We start from the raw sequence: 20,208 nt of genomic DNA on the forward strand, positions 1-20,208 counted from the left end.
TTGTAGACATATCCTTGAGGTTTTTTCATATATACAGCGTGAAAATTGGAAGCAATCACTAGAAATACTAATGGGAATTTTAGCAAGTGGATCAATGATGCCATATTAGATCCAATACATCTGTTAGTCTTTAAGGTGCCACAGGACTCATTGTTTTATATTAGATCCTGGTCCCACAGATCTTACTTGGCCAATGAGAATCTGGTCTAAACAAAGACTGTAGGATTACTATTAATATAACAGTAACACTCAGATTCCAACTCAGACTGGTGCCCTGTTGTGTTAGGTGCTGTTCATATATAAGTGACAATCCCTGCCCTAAAGAGTTTACAACCTAAAGAGACAAGACAGGCAAAGAGTAAGAAGGGAATCAGAGAGAAGTGATGTGCCCAAGATCACACAGTAGGTCAGTGGTAGAGATGGGAATCGGGGCAGGTCCTGGCTCCCAGTCTGTGCCCTGTCTACTAAGCATGAAGCTCTTTATCCACCAACAGTGTGCTGAGTGTTTTATAGAGGAGGGGTGAAATCCAGGCTTGATTAAAGTTAATGGCAAAACTCCCATTGACTTCAGTGGGGCCAGGATTTCACCCAAATCCCTGTCTGAAAGGATTTACAATGCAAACAGACACATAAAATACTGTGAGAGTAACAGGATGCAGTGGGAAGCAGCCCGTGCTTTCAGGAACATCTGTGTCCATGTCCTCCTCACATTGCCATCTCTTAGCCAGGTTCTGCACATACTGCAGTATAATGTGCAAGATGTTTACAATGCTCACAACAGCAGCGGTGAGCTGAGCGGGCTCCATGCTTGCCATGCTACGGCATCTGCATTATACAAAAACTGTATAATGATCGTCTGCAATTGCTTTCATGGGAGGGTGGGGTTGGGGGGGAGACTGATGACATATACCTAAAACTATCTGTGACAATGTTTTTGCCCCATCAGGCATTGGGAGCTTAACCCAGAATTCCAGTGGGCAGCAGAGACTGCAGGAACTGTAGGATAGCTTCCCACAGTGCACTGCTCCGTGAGTCGATGCTAGCCACAGTAGTGAGGATGCACTCCGCCAACCTAATGCGCTTAGTGGGGACATACACATTCGACTGTATAGAATTGCTTTCTAAAGATTAACTTCTATAAAATTGACCTAATTTCATAGTGTAGACATACCCTGAGTCTCCTCTCAGTTACACTGCTGCTGGTCAGGAGTAATGCTGTTGAAGTCAATGTATTTACACTGTGTAAAATTGGTTGTTCTCCTTCTGCTAGGCCTTTGGATAATAATCTCCCTTCTGACCCCCCATCCAGACTCCACCACTCTTGTGTTTGGTATAGGGGGATGGGAAATGTAGTCTGGCTGGGGAGCCCAGTCCATAGAGGTGAATGGAGGCACGATGCACCTGAACTACAACTCCCATGAGGCACCATGGTGGGATTTCTGAATATAACATTTTCAGGTTTTGGCCAAAAACATTTTGATAGCTCCTAGAGGCCAACAACATCAATTTGCGTCTGTACTACCGCAAATTTGACCCAGCAAAGTCGATTTTAGTGCTACTCCCCTCGCCAGGGAGGAGTACAGAAGTCAATTTTAAGAGCCCTTTAGGAACGGGGTTGCTATGAAATTGACTTAATGCAGCTAAATTTGACCTAACCCTGTAGTGTAAACCAGGGCTCAGGCTTTAATTCTTTTAGTTCTGATACTTCTGATGCAGCAAAATGACATGATTAATTCCAGGGTAATAGTATCAGAGGGGTAGCCGTGTTAGTCTGGTTCTGTAGAAGCAGCAAAGAATCCTGTGGCACCTTATAGACTAACAGACGTTTTGCAGCATGAGCTTTCGTGGGTGAATACCCACTTCTTCGGATGCAAGCAGTGGAAATTTCAGGGGCAGGTGTGTATATATAAGCAAGCAAGAAGCAAGCTAGAGATAACGAGGTTAGATCAATCAGGGAGGATGAGGCCCTGTTCCAGCAGCTGAGGTGTGAAAACCAAGGGAGGAGAAACTGGTTCTGTAATTGGCAAGCCATTCACAGTCTTTGTTTAGTCCTGAGCTGATGGTGTTAAATTTGCAGATGAACTGGAGCTCAGCAGTTTCTCTTTGAAGTCTGGTCCTAAAGTTTTTTTGCTGTAGGATGGCCACCTTAAGATCTGCTATTGTGTGGCCAGGGAGGTTGAAGTGTTCTCCTACAGGTTTTTGTATATTGCCATTCCTAATGTCTGATTTGTGTCCATTTATCCTTTTCCTTAGAGACTGTCCAGTTTGGCTGATGTACATAGCAGAGGGGCATTGCTGGCATATGATGGCATATATTACATTGGTGGACGTGCAGGTGAATGAACCGGTGATGGTGTGGCTGATCTGGTTAGGTCCTGTGATGGTGTTGCTGGTGTAGATATGTGGGCAGAGTTGGCATCGAGGTTTGTTGCATGGGTTGGTACCTGAGCTAGAGTTACTATGGTGCGGTGTGCAGTTGCTGGTGAGAATATGCTTCAGGTTGGCAGGTTGTCTGTGGGCGAGGACTGGCCTGCCACCCAAGGCCTGTGAAAGTGTGGGATCATTCTCCAGGATGGGTTGTAGATCCCTGATGATGCGTTGTAGGGGTTTGAGCTGGGGACTGTATGTGATGGCCAGTGGAGTCCTGTTGGTTTCTTTCTTGGGTTTGTCTTGCAGTAGGAGGCTTCTGGGTACACATCTGGCTCTGTTGATCTGTTTCCTTATTTCCTCGTGTGGGTACTGTAGTCTTGAGAATGCTTGGTGGAGATTTTCTAGGTGTTGGTCTCTGTCTGCGGGGTTAGAGCAGATACGGTTGTACCTCAGTGCTTGGCTGTAGACAATGGATCTTGTGGTGTGCCCGGGATGGAAGCTGGAGGCATGAAGGTAGGCATAGCGGTCGGTAGGTTTTCGGTATAGGGTGGTGTTAATGTGACCACCACTTATTTGCACCGTGGTGTCTAGGAAGTGGACTTCCCGTGTAGATAGGTCCAGGCTGAGGTTGATGGAGGGGTGGAAGCGTAATAGAGACTTGTGTACTTCTAACATGACATTTGGAGTCATTTAGTAGGTCAGAGCCTACTAAAGAAGAAGAAGTGAGCTGTAGCTCACGAAAGCTCATGCTGAAATAAATTTGTTAGTCTCTAAGGTGCCACAAGTACTCCTGTTCTTTTTTCTTAGAGCCTATTAATTCTCCTTTGAACATTTGGTAGCAACACCATAAGCCACAATGTTTTTTGTTGCCAGTTCTGATTAAACTCACCCTAATGCAACATGTGGGTCATATAAATCTGCTTCAATCCAGTAGGTAAAAATGTCCAAGTCACTGCTTCTCCTCCTTGTTTAATTATTTCACAGGTTTGATTTCACATTGTCTCTCTCTTCATAGGAAATGACCAAGATAAACACTGTCTTTGATGGAGAAGCCAGAGATCCAGGTAAGGAAAAGTTAAAAGTGAATTTAAATGTTTGGCTTGAAATAAACTGGATTGGTTACCTTAACTCTGGTTAGATATTTGCATTTCATTTAAGGCTTGTTGTTTCCAAGGAGAATGGGAATTACAATGTTGATAAATGCACAGTAATGCACACTGGAAAATATAAACCCAGCTATTCATATAAAATAATGGGGTCTTCTAAATTAGCTGTTACCACCCAAGAAAGATCTTGGAGTCACTGTGGACAGTTCCCTGAAAACATCTACTCAATGTGCAGTGGTAGTCAATAAAGCTAACAATGTTAGGAACCATTAAGCAAGGGATAGATAATAAGACAGAAAATATCATAATGTTACTATGTAAAGCTATGGCCCGCCCACACTTTGAATACTAAAAAGCAACAAAGAGTCCTGTGGCACCTTATAGACTAACAGACGTATTGGAGCATAAGCTCTCGTGGGTGAATACTCACTTTGTCAGATGATGTAGTGGGAATTTCTAGAGGCAGGTATAAATATGCAGGAAAGAGTCAGTGTAGAACTTCGTTATCAGAGGCTACCCCTCTGATACTTGACACCTTGAATACTGTATGCAGTTTTGGTCGCCCCGTCTCAAAAAAGATATATTGGAATTGGAAAAGTTACAGAGAAAGGCAATAAAAATGATTAGGGGAATGGAACAGCTTCCATATGAAGAGAGATTAATAAGACTGGAACTTTTCAGTTTGGAAAAGAGATGAATAAGGGGCGATATGATAGAGGTCTATAAAATCATGCACGGTGTGGAGAAAGTGAATACGGAAATATTATTTCTTCACGTAAACACAAGAACAAAGGGTCACCCAATGAAATTAATAGGCAGCAGGTTTAAAACAAACATAAGGAAGAACTTCTTCACACATCACACAGTAAGTCTGTGGAACTCATTGCCAGAGGATGTTATTAAGGCCAAAAATATAACTGGGTTACAAAATGAATTAGATAAGTTCATATAGGATAGGTCCATCAATGGCTGTTATCCAAGATGTTCAGGGATGCAACCCCAGGTGCTGTGACTGTACGACAGAGGGTGGATCACACAATAAAGTGCCCTGTTCTGTTCACTCCCTCTGAAGCATCTGGCACTGGCACAGTCAGAAGACAGGATACTGGGCTAGATGGACCATTGGTCTTATGTTCACAGGTTATGAAAAATCACACCAATGCCCTAGGAACATTTGTAATAAGCTAAGATATCTAAATATCTTGAAAGCTTCTACACTGAATATACAGAGAGAGAATATGCATTATGGGGCAACTCCTGTTCCCCCTGCCAAGCAGTGGCACCAGGTGGAAGGGCTGCAGGAGGGGCAAAGCCCTCCCCCAAGATTTTTACATTTGTTTAAAGTTCCACAGGTGGCAGAGCCGGGGGCGGGAGGGGCAAGGCCTGACCACTTTTAAGCAGTAGTCCTGTAATAAATCGGTACAGCTGCCGCTGGAGGGCTCCAGAGAGTCACTCTGGCTGCATGGTGGCAACACCACTGAAAATTGACCTGCCCACCCCTCTATACAGATGGAGGGGTGGCTGAACCAAGTGATGTTACTACCTGGTGTATGGGGAGTGTGTCCCTGTAAGCAGAGCACAGGGGAGTGCGCTGAGAACTTGACTCCTGGTGGCACCATCTCGTGCATTGTGTGGATAAGAGAGAGGGGAGGCTCTTAGCCTGAGGGAGTCCTGGGGAGCCCAGACAAGCTCAGACGAGTGGGGGCCAGACCAGAGTCTCTGTCAGGAGAATGAGAGTGGGGAGACCAGAATTTCCCCCCCTCCAAAGCCTTTTCCCCCAGAAATATCTGAATTGGTGCCACTGCTGCCAAGCAGGAATACGTGGATTTAGCACAGGGAGTGGGGAAGAAACAATCTCTCCCTCCCTCCCCCTCGTGTGTGGAGGGGTAGCAGGACTGCTCCATGACTGAGATTGTAGTGCTAGGGCTGCAGGAATCCCTGTGGCAGTTGCACCCCTCCCCCACATTCAGGGGCCGGGCCGGTGGATTAGGAGTAGATGTACTGATGCCACCTCCAAAATCGGCACAGGGAAGCACAGCAGGGGTCAATGGGTCTCACTCCTGCACAACTGTTGAGAGCCCACCAAAGTAGGCAAAGCAGTGGGTCTGAAATGTACCCAGAGGAGTGCACACTAGTGATTAGGCACCTATAACAGCAACTTCCAGCTGTTCCCCTGCAGAAGAGCATGTTGTCATGGAATGCTAAACCCTATTATACTACTCAGCCATTAGGTGGTGTCATGTGTAACATATCTTATCTGGGCTTGTAGTAACTATAGCCAGCATTGCATTAAAGGATCTTATGGAGGACACCTCTCATGTGTCCAGGGCCGGCTCCAGTGTTTTTTGCCACCCCTAGCGGCGGAAAAAAAAGAAGAAAAAAAAGACGTGATCGGCGGCACTTCGGCGGCAGTACTACCGCCGCCGCTTTCCTCTTCGGTGGCAATTCAGAGGCGGGTCCTTCCCTCTGAGAGGGACTGAGGGACCCGCTGCCGAAGAGCCGGATGTGCCACTCCTTCCCATTGGCCGCCCCAAGCCCCTGCTTAGTGCGCTGGTGCCTGGAGCCGGCCCTGCATGTGTCTGTCTGGGGTGGAAGCTCCATACCTACTACAAGAGCCTGACCTGCTTGTAGCAGCCCAGCAACCTATTGTGCACAAATACATGACATGTCCTTTCCTGACTGCCTTAGCTCTAAAGCAACAAGGTGGGTGAAGTAATATCTTTTACTGGACTAACTTCTTTGGTGAGAGACACAAGCTTTCAAGCTACACAGAGCTCTTCGTCTTCCCAAGTAGCTTGAAAGCTTGTCTCTCTCACGAACGGAAATTGGTCCAATAAAAAATATGACCTCATCCATCTTGTCTTTGTAATATCTTGGGACTGATACGGCCCTGAGAACAATGTCTACAAACGTTAGATCTAAAGGTGACGAATACGAAGATGTTTGGGCTCAGGCTCTAGCTACAGAGTTCAGAGGATCTGAAATGCACCACAGTGTGATGACATTTGTGCTATGCCATGACTTAAGCGTTATGCTGCAGTACAATGTTGCAGGGGCAGCAGCGATGTGTGTGCACCCTAGAAGCACATTCCTGTAGCCTCAAGGAGGTTGGCTGAGTATGGGGGGAGTAAGGGGAGCAGATCTGGTGGTGCTGGGATGCTGCAGCCTCTCTAATCCCTCCCCTGGGGGTTATGTGGCTGGAACGGATGGTCTAGACTAGAGGCCTCCTTCTCTTGCCTTGGATCTGCTCTATCCCAATCTGCTCTCCCAGAATCATTGCCAGGGAAGGTTCGAAAGCCCCCGTGGGATGGCCAGGAGCTAGTGAGCACTGGCTATAGTCCAACAGTGCCCCCATACTGTTGGACATATCTCAGAAGAGTTCTGGGAAGTCATCTTCCCATGCGTGCTGGTGAGAATGAGACCTGCCACACAGACTGGGGTTATTCCCAGAGTGAGTGCTCTTTTGGGATGAATTAGCACATCATGGGAACAGTGCCACAACATCCCACCTGCAAGACTTGGATTCATAAGTGCTCAGTTCAGCCGACTCAAGAGGAGCTGGGTACGGTGTCCTGCAAACTCCACTGGTGCAATAATTAAACCTTGCATGACAGCCCATCCACATTTTCAGGCTATCACCTCAGCACCTTTTGTGCTGGTAACTACATCTAGGGCTATTAGACATTCCCCATTCTTTTCTATTCTAAAGTGCCTAATCTGTAAGGAGCCATACAAATCATATGAGGAGAGATCCAAATTTTATCTTTAATTGCACAAATTACACTAATGTGTCAGGATCCATTAATCCTGATACTAACTATAGCATAGAACTGCCACTTCTCTCGCCAATCCTTAAAAGTCTTTTTGTCTCACAGTACCTGGTAAAAATAATGTTTAATTAATTATAGGCAATGCCTCTAGTTCCCTAGGTCCCTTGTCCACTTAACAAGTAAGGAGTAATTTAGACAATAAGGTAATTACACTGGACACCAGGAAATTTCTCTACAGATCTGTGGAGAGTAAATGAGCTGCAGTAGTGGATGCCTGTTTCCAGTGTACAAAGGAAGAGTCACTATTAAAGGCTACAGAGGGCTAGAAATACTTTTGAACAAAGCACTATTGCACAGTGCACTAAAGTACCAGAGATTTGAGACTACAGGATCTGTAACTATGAGTTCCCCCCAGCACTTTGGGGAGGCCAGATCTCTGAGCCTGGGGTCAACTTGGACCAACTAACCTGAGTTTAAAGGTGTAAAATGATGTCTACAAAAGATGCCATGTGGTGTTTCAAATTATTTGTTCAAATAGTTAGCTACTTCAAGGTAGCAAACCTATCACACACACAGTCTTTCCTACTCTAGACAATAGAGTGTTTTAGGGCTGGTCTACACTACATCATTATACCAAGATATCTACATCAGTTAGGGGGGGGTCGGGATTTTTTTAAACCAATAAACTACTACAAGCCCTAGTGTGGACACAGTTATAACCTTATAAAGGTGCCTTATACTGGTATAGCTTACTCATCTTTGTGAACCAGGATAATCACTTCCACCCCTCTATAACTGAATCCACAGTAGAGGAGTTTTGCAGCTTTACTAGACCTGTATAGTTAAAATAGCAAATCTAGGACTTAGATGAAGAAGTTGGGCTTTCCAAACTGACCAGAGCTGCCAGACCTTTTGATGAGATTTACTCCTTGTTAACTGACACACTGAGAGAAACTTTCTCCCATTGCTCTGCTAAAAGGAGAAATAGTTTAACTGTTTGTGTTTTTCCCCCTACCCAGTCACTGGCAAAATGTATGAATACAATTCAAAATCTGGGGCCCGAAGATGGAAAGATACAAAGGAGTCGGTGGAGCCAGGAATAAAGGATCCACTTGCACAGGTAATTTCAACTGCCCCAGCAAACAGCAGTGAAGGGAAAGACAGAACAGGGACTCCAAGCAAGCAAGAAGCTGGAACAACTGGCAGAGAGCTGGCAGCAGAGAATAACATGGCAGCAAAGCCCTCAGAAGGGAAGGCAGAAACTTCTAGCCAGAATAGCCTGAAATTACACAAGCCAAAAGATGGAGCTGGGGGCAGGGGATCTTCCTCACCAGGCAGGTCACCAGTGCCCTCTCCCAAAATATACCCTCAGTTACAGCCAAAACCAGCCTTAAAGAATGTGGTGTGAAGCTTTTGGGAGCCATTCCAACTGTGTGCTCCAATGGAAAACCTTCACTCCAGCACTACAATATTAACAGATTCCACAGACAAGAGGGGCTTGTGCTTCTTACTCAACACCTTTCTTAGTGTGAGTGAAAATGGACAGTATGATGTAAATTACACCCAAATGCAGAGCCATGTTCTCCCTGTACCTGCGTGGATGCGTGAACTTTTGGGAAAGAGGGAAGGGTACAGTGAACTTCTCCATTCCCCTGTGTGTCACTCCACATAGGACCAAACCATAAATGCAATCCTCATGCTCCCCACAACACAAAGACTGTTGGCTAATGCAGCTGGAAGCATGAGCCACTCCAGCAGGGTGGGCGGGAGGTGAGCCCCTGGCCACAGAAAGGATACACACTACACGTCCGTAAATAGTGTTGGCATGTTGTAGGTATAGGTGTGTGCGCGCAGGCGCTCGCGCTCTCTCTCTCTCTAGAAAGCGTCATGCCTTCATTCTGCATCAACATGGGCCAGAACTGAAAGGCAGAATTGCACCCTTTGGTTGTATTAAAATAATGGGGAGAGGGGTTTGTAAATGTGAACAAGGGTTTTCACAGTTTTTATGAATTAGAATGGAAGCAAGTGTGTATCTTGATCTGAACTTTGCTCTGCCATAAGGAATTCCCAAACCCCTTCTCTACTGGAAATGCCCCTCTTGTGACTGTATTTCGGGAGTCATTTAGCATGTCAGAACTGATTAATTCTCCTTTGAACATTTGGTAGCAACACCATAAGCCACAATGGCTTTTGTTGCCAGTTCTGATTAAACTCACCCTAATGCAACATGTGGGTTATATAAATCTGCTTCAATGCATGTAGGTAAAAATGTCCAAATCACTGCTGCTCCTCCTCCTCCTCCTCTAATTATTTTACAGGCTTGATTTCACATTGTGTGTCTCCTCATAGGAAATGACCAAGATAAACACTGTCTTTGATGGAGAAGCCAGAGATCCAGGTAAACAAAAATTAAGAGTAAATTTAAATGTTTGGCTTGAAATAAGGTAACCAGTCCAGTTTAACTCTGGTTAGATATTTGCATTTCATATTTAAGGCTTCTTGTTTCCAAGGAGAATGGGAGTTACATTTCAAGTCAATGTTGATAAATGCATAGTAATGCACATTGGAAAATATAAACCCGGCTATACATATAAAAGATGGGGTCTTCTAAATTAGCTGTTCCACTCAAGAAAGAGATCTTGATGTCATTGTGGATAGTTCTCTGGAAACATCTGCTCAATGTGCAGTGGTAGTCAATAAAGCTAACAATGTTAGGAGCCATTAATAAGGGATACATAGTAAGACAGAAAATATAATGCTACTACATAAATATATGGCAAGCCCACACCTTGAATACTGTATGCAGTTTTGGTCGCCCCGTCTCAAAAAAGATATATTGGAATTAGAAAAGTTACAGAGAAAGGCAATAAAAATGATTAGGGGAATGGAACAGCTTCCATATGAGGAGAGATTAATAAGACTGGAACTTTTCAGTTTGGAAAAGAGATGAATAAGGGGCGATATGATAGAGGTCTATAAAATCATGCATGGTGTGGAGAAAGTGAATACGGAAATATTATTTCTTCACGTAAACACAAGAACAAAGGGTCACCCAATGAAATTAATAGGCAGCAGGTTTAAAACAAACATAAGGAAGAACTTCTTCACACATCACACAGTAAGTCTGTGGAACTCATTGCCAGGGGATGTTATTAAGGCCAAAAATATAACTGGGTTACAAAATGAATTAGATAAGTTCATATAGGATAGGTCCATCAATGGCTGTTACCCAAGATGTTCAGGGATGCAACCCCAGGTGCTGAGTATCCTAAGCCTGCAAGTGCCAGAAGCTGGGACTGGGTGACAGGGGGTGGATCACACAATAAAGTGCCTTGTTTTGTTCACTCCCTCTGAAGCATCTGGCACTGGCACAGTCAGAAGACAAGATACTGGGCTAGATGGACCATTGGTCTGACCCAGTATGGCCGTTCTTATGTTCACAGGTTATGAAAAAATCACACCAATGCCCTAGGAACATTTGTAATAAGATAAGATATCTAAATATCTTGAAAGCTTCTACACTGAATATACAGAGAGAGAATATGCATTATGGGGCAACTCCTGTTCCCCCTGCCAAGCAGTGGCACCAGGTGGAAGGGCTGCAGGAGGGGCAAAGCCCTCCCCCAAGATTTTTACATTTGTTTAAAGTTCCACAGGTGGCAGAGCCGGGGGCGGGAGGGGCAAGGCCTGACCACTTTTAAGCAGTAGTCCTGTAATAAATCGGTACAGCTGCTGCTGGAGGGCTCCAGAGAGCCACTCTGGCTGCATGGTGGCAACACCACTGAAAATTGACCTGCCCACTCCTCTATACAGATGGAGGGGTGGCTGAACCAAGTGATGTTACTACCTGGTGTATGGGGAGTGTGTCCCTGTAAGCAGAGCACAGGGGAGTGCGCTGAGAACTTGACTCCTGGTGGCACCATCTCGTGCATTGTGTGGAAAAGAGAGAGGGGAGGTTCTTAGCCTGAGGGAGTCCTGGGGAGCCCAGACAAGCTCAGACGAGTGGGGACCAGACCAGAGTCTCTGTCAGGAGAATGAGAGTGGGGAGACCAGAATTTCCCCCCCTCCAAAGCCTTTTCCCCCAGAAATATCTGAATTGGTGCCACTGCTGCCAAGCAGGAATACGTGGATTTAGCACAGGGAGTGGGGAGGTAACAATCTCTCCTTCCCTCCCCCTCGTGTGTGGAGGGGTAGCAGGACTGCTCCATGACTGAGATTGTAGTGCTAGGGCTGCAGGAATCCCTGTGGCAGTTGCACCCCTCCCCCACATTCAGAGGGCGGGCTAGTGGATTAGGAATAGATGTATTGATGCCACCTCCAAAATCGGCACAGGGAAGCACAGCAGGGGTCAATGGGTCTCACTCCTGCACAGCTGCTGTGAGCCCATCTTCATCTCATGCAGCAGAAATGCACTGGTGCTGTTGTAGAACACAGGAGAACCTATGGGTCAGGCTGCCTCTCAGAAACAGTAGAACAGACAAGAAGAGTGAAAGAATTGAGGCAAAAGCTAGATGCAACAGGATGAATCAAAAGGTGTAGCACTGATCTGCCTAAACGAGTGGCCATTGTGAGATCTATACCTTAATGCCCAGAAAGGCTGGAAAAACGTGCACCAATTGAAGAAAGTCCAGAGGAGGCAACAAAAATGTTTAATGGCCTAGAAAACATGACCTTTGGAGAAAGATTGAAAAAACTGGATTTGTTTAGTCTGGAGAAGAGAGGACTGAGCCTGGACATACTAGTCTTCAAGTATGTAAAAGGTTGCTATAAAGAGGAGTATAATAAATTGTTCTTCTTATCCACTGAGGACAGAACAAGCCGCAATGGGCTTAAATTGCAGCAAGGGAGATTTAGGTTGGACATTAGGAAAACCTTCCTGTCCGGGTAGTTAAGCACTGGAACAAATTACCTAGGAAGGTTATGGAAGCTCCAGGGCCAGATTAACTTTTTGTGGGCCTGGCGCCAAAGCCTGGCGCCAAACACATTTGTGGGAATGAAGGGGCCAGGGGCAAGAGCACAGCGGGCAGGGTGGATTTGATGTAAATAGTGATTTAAATCACCAGTCAGGAAGACTCAATATAATCATGGTTTTCTACATAAAAGTGCATTCTTGTTGGTTGTTTGTTATAACCTTGATACATATTCTTCACAACTCAGAGATAGATGTAGGTTTCATTTTTAGAAGGTACACACATTTTTAAACAGTGGTTTATTTTGAAAACTTTTCAGATTAGTTTTACAGCTATATCAAAAAATGAATTATTGTTTGGTTATTTAATTTACCAAAAGGTAATTGAAGCAGATACTTATGAAGTCGTGGGGAGGTGAACTATCTCCAATTCAACAGGTTAATCATTAATATTTGGAGGATCTTCTTGCCATGCTGTATTAGGAGGAGAACATCACCAGACAGACATTTAAATTTTTTATTTATTTAACTAAAACAACAAAGTTAAGTATTCTGGATTTTTTTCCTTCAACAGCAAACATTATATTTTAACAAAAAAGCAAATGTCCCTCGCTTCTCACATTTATCTCCAGACTTCTTCTCCTTGTCCAGATCTATTCTGCCGCCAATCTTCTATTCATTGAACTTTTTGAAACTTTGCACTTTTAGAGAGAGGTAGGGGATTAACTCTGTTTACACAGATTTGCAGAGGGACAATAAAGTTGAGTTCTGTTATTTCTCACCTCTATATATTATTTATTTAAAAACATTTTTGCTGTTAATAAGCATGTTATCTCTGGAGACACAAATCCAGTTTGAGAATTGCAAAACTAAGCATCTCTGATGGTATGTTCTAGACTGAGCACTGAGTCCCATTGGATAGATAGAAAGATTAACCTAAATAATCTGTGGAAGCCTGTGGAACCCAATAGGATTGGGTCCCTAATCCATGAAGTATTAGAACTCATTTACAAAACCTTTCTTAAACATGACATGAATATATTGTGTCATACTATAGAATTAGAATTTATAATCCCTATTTCATGATAAGCTATAATGTATCTTAATTAAAACTATCTTTAGATGGATTTTTTTTGATAAAATGCTTTTTGAGGAAAAAACCTGATTTAAATTTAAAAAAATCAATCAATCAGATTTTTTGATTTTTTTAAAAATGATTTTTATCCACCCTGACAGCGGGGCATGGTGTGTGGGGGAAAGATTGGTCCCCAGCTGGAGCCAGGCAGGGGCCAGGGGCAAGATGAGCACAGTGGGTCATGGGGGGAGGATTAGTCCTTGCTGACTGGAGCAAGGCAGGGACCGGGGGCAAAAGCACAGTGGGGCAGGTGCTAGGGTTGGTCCCTGGAGCAAGGGAGGGGCTGGAGGTAAACTGCAAGTGCAGCAGGGCTGGGGAGGGGGTAAACAGGATCCCCCCCGCCCCCATCCCTGCCCACAGAGCAGGTACCTACCTTCTCCCTGGTTCTAGTCCATTCTTTTCATCTCTCTCTGCATGGAGCTGCCCCTCCTCCAGGGTGATGAAGTTGGAATGTTCTTAATGTTTTCTCTGAATACTGTGTGGGTGCCTAAGTTTCCCCTATGCATTTCTTAAGTATCTAGGTGGTGGGATAAGAGTGTGTGATTGTTGCAGAGCCCTAGGCAGGTGTGATGCTGTCTGCACAGAGGATGGCTGGCAGGGGTGCAGGGTCTAGCCAGGACTTAGGGTGAGGGAGGAGGCTCAGGATTGGGGTGTAGAGCGCTTACCTGGGGCAGCTCCTGTTTGGTGCAAAGGGTGCAGGAGTCAGGGCAGGGGGCTGGGGGTGTGGGGGTGCTCCCAGCCCCCTGCCCTGAGTGGCTTAAGGCAGGGGGCTGGAGGGGGTATGCCTCCATTCCAACTCCTTCCCCCAAGGCCCCGCCCTTGCCTCTTCTCCGCCTCCTCCCCAGAGCAGTGAGCGCGCTGCAGTCCCACTCCTCCCCCTCCCTCGCGCCAGCGAACAGCTGTTCGGCAGCTGGGGAAGCGCTGGGAGGGGGAGGGGCAGGAACGCGGGCACGCTCGGGGGAAGAGGTGGAGCCTGCCTTGCAGCATGAGCTGGCAGGGCCAAGCTTCTGCCCACTGCCCCTGCATGAGGGGGAGGGGAAGAGAAAAGCGGGCCAGGCCAGGGCCCCTTTGGAGCTTGGGCCCGGCGCCATGGTAAACCCGGTACTGGAATCTCCACCTGTGACATACCAGGGTTCAATCCAGACTAATGAGCAGCTGTGTCACTCCTGCCTTGCAATCTTGGGTGCCTTACACTGCCTTGCTGAAGTAGCTCCCACCTCACAAACAGCCTTCCAGCATGCAAGCCACACCCAGAGTGTCTACATGTACCTGCAGCCTGCCAGACACACTTGGGTTACACTCTGGCTTTCCCCAGCTTTGGTTATACTGTACAGTACCCGCAATGTGCTCCCAGTCTTAGGTTTCCCCCCAGAAATGTATGCCCTATATTGCCCATCCGTCTCCTGGACAATTAAAGATATATTAAGTTTTGTTATTTCTTTAAAAGGAATTTAGGCACACCCCAAATGGAGTTTCCCAGACACTTCAATTTAAAACACACTGGATTAGATAAAATAATAGAAGTTTATTAACTACAAAAGATTGTAAGTGAGTACAAGTAATGAGGTACAAAAGTAAAAAATAATAACATTAAAACGCTACTGGTGCCTAACAAACTATGTTAAATTCAAAGTAAAAAGTTCTCTCACCACATGCTTTCAGCAGTCTTGCTGACCAAACTTCTTGAGTCAGGTTCCCTTTTCCCAGTGCCCAATGAATGCTTCTTTTGTCACTTCAGGTACCATGAATGCGATGGGCAGGAAGAGAGAGGGGTGCCTTAGGGTATTTGTCTCTCCTTTTTATAGTTTCAGTCCCCTTCTTGAAAAACATTTCCAGCTGGGCACCAGGTTTAGGAAGATGAATAAGCTATACTAGTATTAGACACTTTTATAAGGTTATAACTGTGTCCACACTAGGGCTTGTAGTAGTTTATTGGTTTAAAAAAAACAAAACAAAACAAAACCCCACACCCTTAACTGATGTACATATCCTGGTATAACAATGTAGTGTAGACCAGCCCTAAAACACACTATTGTCTAGACTAGGAAAGACTGTGTGTGATAGTTAGCTACTTCAAGATAGCAAACCTATTTGAAAAAACAATTTGAAACACCACATGGCATCTATTGTAGACATCGTTTAACACCTTTAAACTTAGGTTAGTGGGTCCAAGTTGACCCCAGGCTCAGAGATCTGGCATCCCCAAAATCTGGCCTATTCATTGACTTATAATTTGCCTAGAATGCTTTTCCCCTGACAGATGCTGTATACTGCAGTGAAAGAGAATGGAACAATGTGATCTCTCTGTTTACATGCTGGGGGGAACTCATAGTTACAGATCCTGCAGTCTCAAATCTCTGGTACTTTAGTGCAGTGCACAATAGTGCTTTGTTCAAAAGTACTTCTAGCCCTCTGTAGAGTTTAATAGTGACTCTTCCCTTGTACGCTGGAAACAGGCATCCACTACTGCAGCTCATTTACGTTCCACAGATCTGTAGAGAAATTTCCTGGTGTCCAGTGTAATTACCTTATTGTCTAAATTATTCCTTACTTGTTAAGTGGACAAGGGACCAGGGGAACTAGGGGCATTGCCTATAATTACACCTCCACACCTCTATAACTAAATCCACAGTAGAGGAGTTTTGCTGCTTTACTAGACCTGTATAGTTAAAATAGCAAATCTAGGACTTAGATGAAGAAGTTGGGCTTTCCAAACTGACCAGAGCTGCCAGACCTTTTGATGAGATTTACTCCTTGTTAACTGACACACTGAGAGAAACTTTCTCCCATTGCTCTGCTAAAAGGAGAAATAGTTTAACTGGTTATGTTTTTCCCCCTACCCAGTCACTGGCAAAATGTATGAATACAATTCAAAATCTGGGGCCCGAAGATGGAAAGATACAAAGGAGTCGGTGGAGCCAGGAATAAAGGATCCGCTTGCACAGGTAATTTCAACTGCCCCAGCAAACGGCAGTGAAGGGAAAGACAGAACAGGGACTCCAAGCAAGCAAGAAGCTGGAACAACTGGCAGAGAGCTGGCAGCAGAGAATAACATGGCAGCAAAGCCCTCAGAAGGGAAGGCAGAAACTTCTAGCCAGAATAGCCTGAAATTACACAAGCCAAAAGATGGAGCTGGGGGCAGGGGATCATCCTCACCAGGCAGGTCACCAGTGCCCTCTCCCAAAATATACCCTCAGTTACAGCCAAAACCAGCCTTAAAGAATGTGGTGTGAAGCTTTTGGGAGCCATCCCAAAACCTTCATCCCGTTACTACAACATTAAGAGATTCCACAGGCAAGAGGGGCTTGTGCTTCTTACTCAACACCTTTCTTAGTGTGAGGGAAAATGGACAGTATGATGTAAATTACACCCAAATGTAGGGCCACGTTGTCCCTGCACCTGTGTGGATGCGTGAACTTGGGGGAAAGAGGAAAGGATACAATGAGCTTCTCCATTCCCCTGTGTGTCACTCCACATAGGACCAAACCATAAATGCAATCCTCATGCTCCCCACAACACAAAGACTGTTGGCTTATGCGGCTAGAAGCATGAGCCACCCCCAAAAGGATGGGCGGGAGGTGAGGCCATGGCCACCTTAGGACATGTCCTTAGGACATGTAGCAGCTGGCACACTGAGTGTGTGTGTGTGTGTGTGTGTGTGTGTGTGTGTGTATGTACGCGCGTGTGTAACCCACACACCTCCTGGGTGTGATGTTCTGTCCCATCTAGTGGTACCATGACCACTTAGAGAGAGAGAGATTAATGAGCCTATTCTCCAGCCTTAGCTAAGGGGCATATGGCTTTTAGCTCATGCATTTAGTGCAAGAGGTGCCCCGTTCAATCCCGTCCGCCAACAATGGTGGTCTGTTGGTGTTACATGCATGCGTGAGAGAGAGATTCAGAAAAAGTGTTTTCCCTCCATTCTGCCTCATCATGTGCCAGTACCTGAAAGGCAGAACTGCACCCAGAATTGCATTAAAATGATGGGGGGGTTCGGATGCAAATGTGAACAAGGGTTTTCACAAGTTTTTATGAATTAAAGTGGAAACAAGTTTGTGTCTTGATCTGAACTTTCCTCTGCCATGGCGGAGGAGTCCCAAACACAACAGCCGTGAGCTCATCTAAAAATGACAGAAAACCACAAAATGAAGCTGACCAAAAAAAAAAAAAAAGGAAACTGAACAAGTTTGTTTCATTGTCCAAACTGAGTGAGTGGCTAAAAGAAAATCATCATCATAAAGAAAGAAATGCAAGTTAGAATTTACACATTCTGTTTAAATAGTCTAGTATTTTGTTGGTAAGAGCTAAGTGCTTTTCACACAGGATTTTTATCTGTACCCCATCCTTTGTGACTTAGAAATGAATACGTTTTGAAAATATTTTTGAATGGAAAAATCCCTAGCTTCTTTTGTTGTATTAGGTCCTCCTATTACAGTTCATAGTTTATTTTGCTTTTGTAACTTTATTACTGTTCAATTTCATCATGTTCTGTGCTTTTTGTATTTTACAAAATCAAGCTGAATATACCCAGAAGAAAAATGTTTTCATAATGTGTTACAAAACTGGTCCAGTGTGATAATGTATGATGTTTATGCTGTGCACAATACTGAAACAGGAAAAAAAAGTGTTACATCATTGCAAGAAATTGCTAGTTTGCAAACAAAAATATATTAATTTTCAGAAATCCTCTGCCTTTTTTTTTTTTAAATATAACGGGAATGATCTGATCAGCTCAATGGCAGCAGAAAATGTTTGGGCTTAAGTTAGGTGAGGATCTTAAATTCTAATTTTATTTGATCTTAACTTTTCCAGTGTGTCAGTCTGTACCATGTTATGGGGGATTACCCTTATTTCAGATCCCAATCTAGTAACAGCAGTCTGATTTTCCGGGACTGACTGGGAAAGCGCACAAGACTTGATTCAATTCCCTTGCTGTGGAAGAGCTATGACAACTTCATTGGTTGGGTTCCTACTAATTGTAAGGCTGTCCCTTGTGGTGGTGCATTAGCACACTGCTTCTGAGGGCCCAGGAGGGGTTTGACTCATGAACTATTTTATTAGGAAACACCAACTGCAACTGGAAGAGAAGAAAGCAGGGGAAAGCTCTTTGGTCATGACAACACTTCACTTAGCAATTAGAAACTCAATTTATCTTTAATAACACAGTGCTAGAGATAGGAAAGAGTGAGTCACTGTCTTTGCACAGTCTGGGCATGTTACCAGTTACTGTGTCTGTGCTAGTTGTTATAGTGTTGCTTGACCCTTGAGCACCAACATTACTAGTCACCTATTCAGCACTCCAGTCCACTATTGTTTGTAGTGGTTTCATGTAAACAAAACACATCCCATTTCTGCATGAGCGGCTTTCCAGTGTAATAAGAAGTGTTGCAGTAACTGGTACTGGCATTGTAACTCTTATCTTTTCATCAGCATGGTTCAGAGATACCCACAGGTACACCTGTCACTGATAAAGAAACTTCAAAATCTTCATCACTCACAGAAATGAATTGTATTATACTTATTATAAGAAGACAGCCTGCACTTTTCAGTTTGCCCTTATTGGCATTCTGATGGTGCTCATCACTATAGTTTCTGAATGAACCGCACATCACCTTTGAAAGATAGGGAATCATTATCCCCCTTTTACAGATAGAGAAACTGAGGCACAAATAGCTCCTAGCATCACTCAGAAAGCCTGTGGCAAAGTTGAGGGTAAAAATCAGCTCTCCTGGTGCCTAGTCCTGTGCCTGAACCACATGACTTCTCCATTCTCGGGAGAAAATTGTCAAAAATTATGCTTGCAACAGCAAAACGGATGACACCCAGCTCTGTCTTGCTTACAACCCCCACTAATAGAACCATCACACAAATAGCTCATTGCCTAGATCAGCAACTGTATGAAAAGCAGCAGACTGAAACTTGGCTCGAGTGTGACAGAATTGTGTTGGTGGGAAGCTATAAATGTTTTGAAGATTTAGTCACCAAAACAGCAGCTCTCCCTTTTTAGAGACTCCCCAAATAGTCAAAGCTTGGAGTTCTGCTTGACCCTCCACTGCTATTGGAAACTACAAGCTATGGCTCCTGGGATGACTCCTGCCATCTGAGGTTGGCTTGAGGTTTGGCCCCATACTGCTGGGCCATGACTTGGGCACAGTGGAAGACATGCCTTTGTGAGTCCCCTGCAGCTGACTGTATGTGGGAACGAGTGAACTGGCCGTAATACTCCAACTGCTCTAGAACACAACATCCTTAGCCACCATGGTTGGTGAACATACCTCATCCCAGTACTCTGCTCACTACACTGGCTCCACATAGAACACACCATATACACTTCAACTTGGTCCTCATCTTTAAGGACTTCCATGACCATGGACCGAGCTACATAAAAATGCCTCTTGCTCAGGAACCCCAAGTTCCTTCAGGAGCTAAGTGTCACTGGGACTATGAAAGTGTCAACCTCATGCCTAGGGGACAGAGTTTTTTCCAGCAGCTTGCCCAGTGCTATGGAACTCCCTCCCTGCTGGGAGGAGTTGAGAATGACCATGGGTCTCCCCACTTTCAGGAAAAAAATGGAAAATCCACTTCTTTAGCCTATCTTTGCCACAGCAAAAGTTCTAAGGCTAAGGCAGTAGGATGAAGACAAGAGGTATATACCTTAATAATATACAATACACCAAGTAATAAAGCTTCTAGCCACATTTTGGGGAGGAGGAAGATATCTAGTCTACATGTTGGACTAATCCTTGTATTTGTTCTATTTGGGAGGCATTCAGATACTACAGCGCCAATGACTGGAAGCTAAAGCTAGACAAACAAGCTAGGATTAAAGTGCAATTTTTTAACAGTGACTTTAATTAATGATTGGAGCAATTTACTTCAGGATATGACAGATTTTTTATCACTAAAAGTCTATAAATC

At 44.6% G+C, this 20,208-nt stretch overlaps 1 protein-coding gene across 1 annotated transcript in view; it reads left to right on the forward strand.

The window, feature by feature from the left end:
• CDHR3 (cadherin related family member 3) overlaps nt 1-16,523 on the forward strand; it is a 71,912-nt gene extending 55,389 nt beyond the window's left edge. Inside the window, exons 19-22 of the mRNA XM_044987174.1 lie at nt 3,386-3,434; nt 8,266-8,366; nt 9,596-9,644; nt 16,135-16,523. Coding sequence (XP_044843109.1) covers nt 3,386-3,434; nt 8,266-8,366; nt 9,596-9,644; nt 16,135-16,523 — 588 coding nt within the window. The remainder of the gene's footprint in view (nt 1-3,385; nt 3,435-8,265; nt 8,367-9,595; nt 9,645-16,134) is intronic.
• Nucleotides 16,524-20,208: the final 3,685 nt, after the last annotated feature.

Source organism: Mauremys mutica, chromosome 1 (genome assembly GCF_020497125.1).
Source record: "Mauremys mutica isolate MM-2020 ecotype Southern chromosome 1, ASM2049712v1, whole genome shotgun sequence".
Taxonomy (NCBI): domain Eukaryota; kingdom Metazoa; phylum Chordata; order Testudines; family Geoemydidae; genus Mauremys; species Mauremys mutica.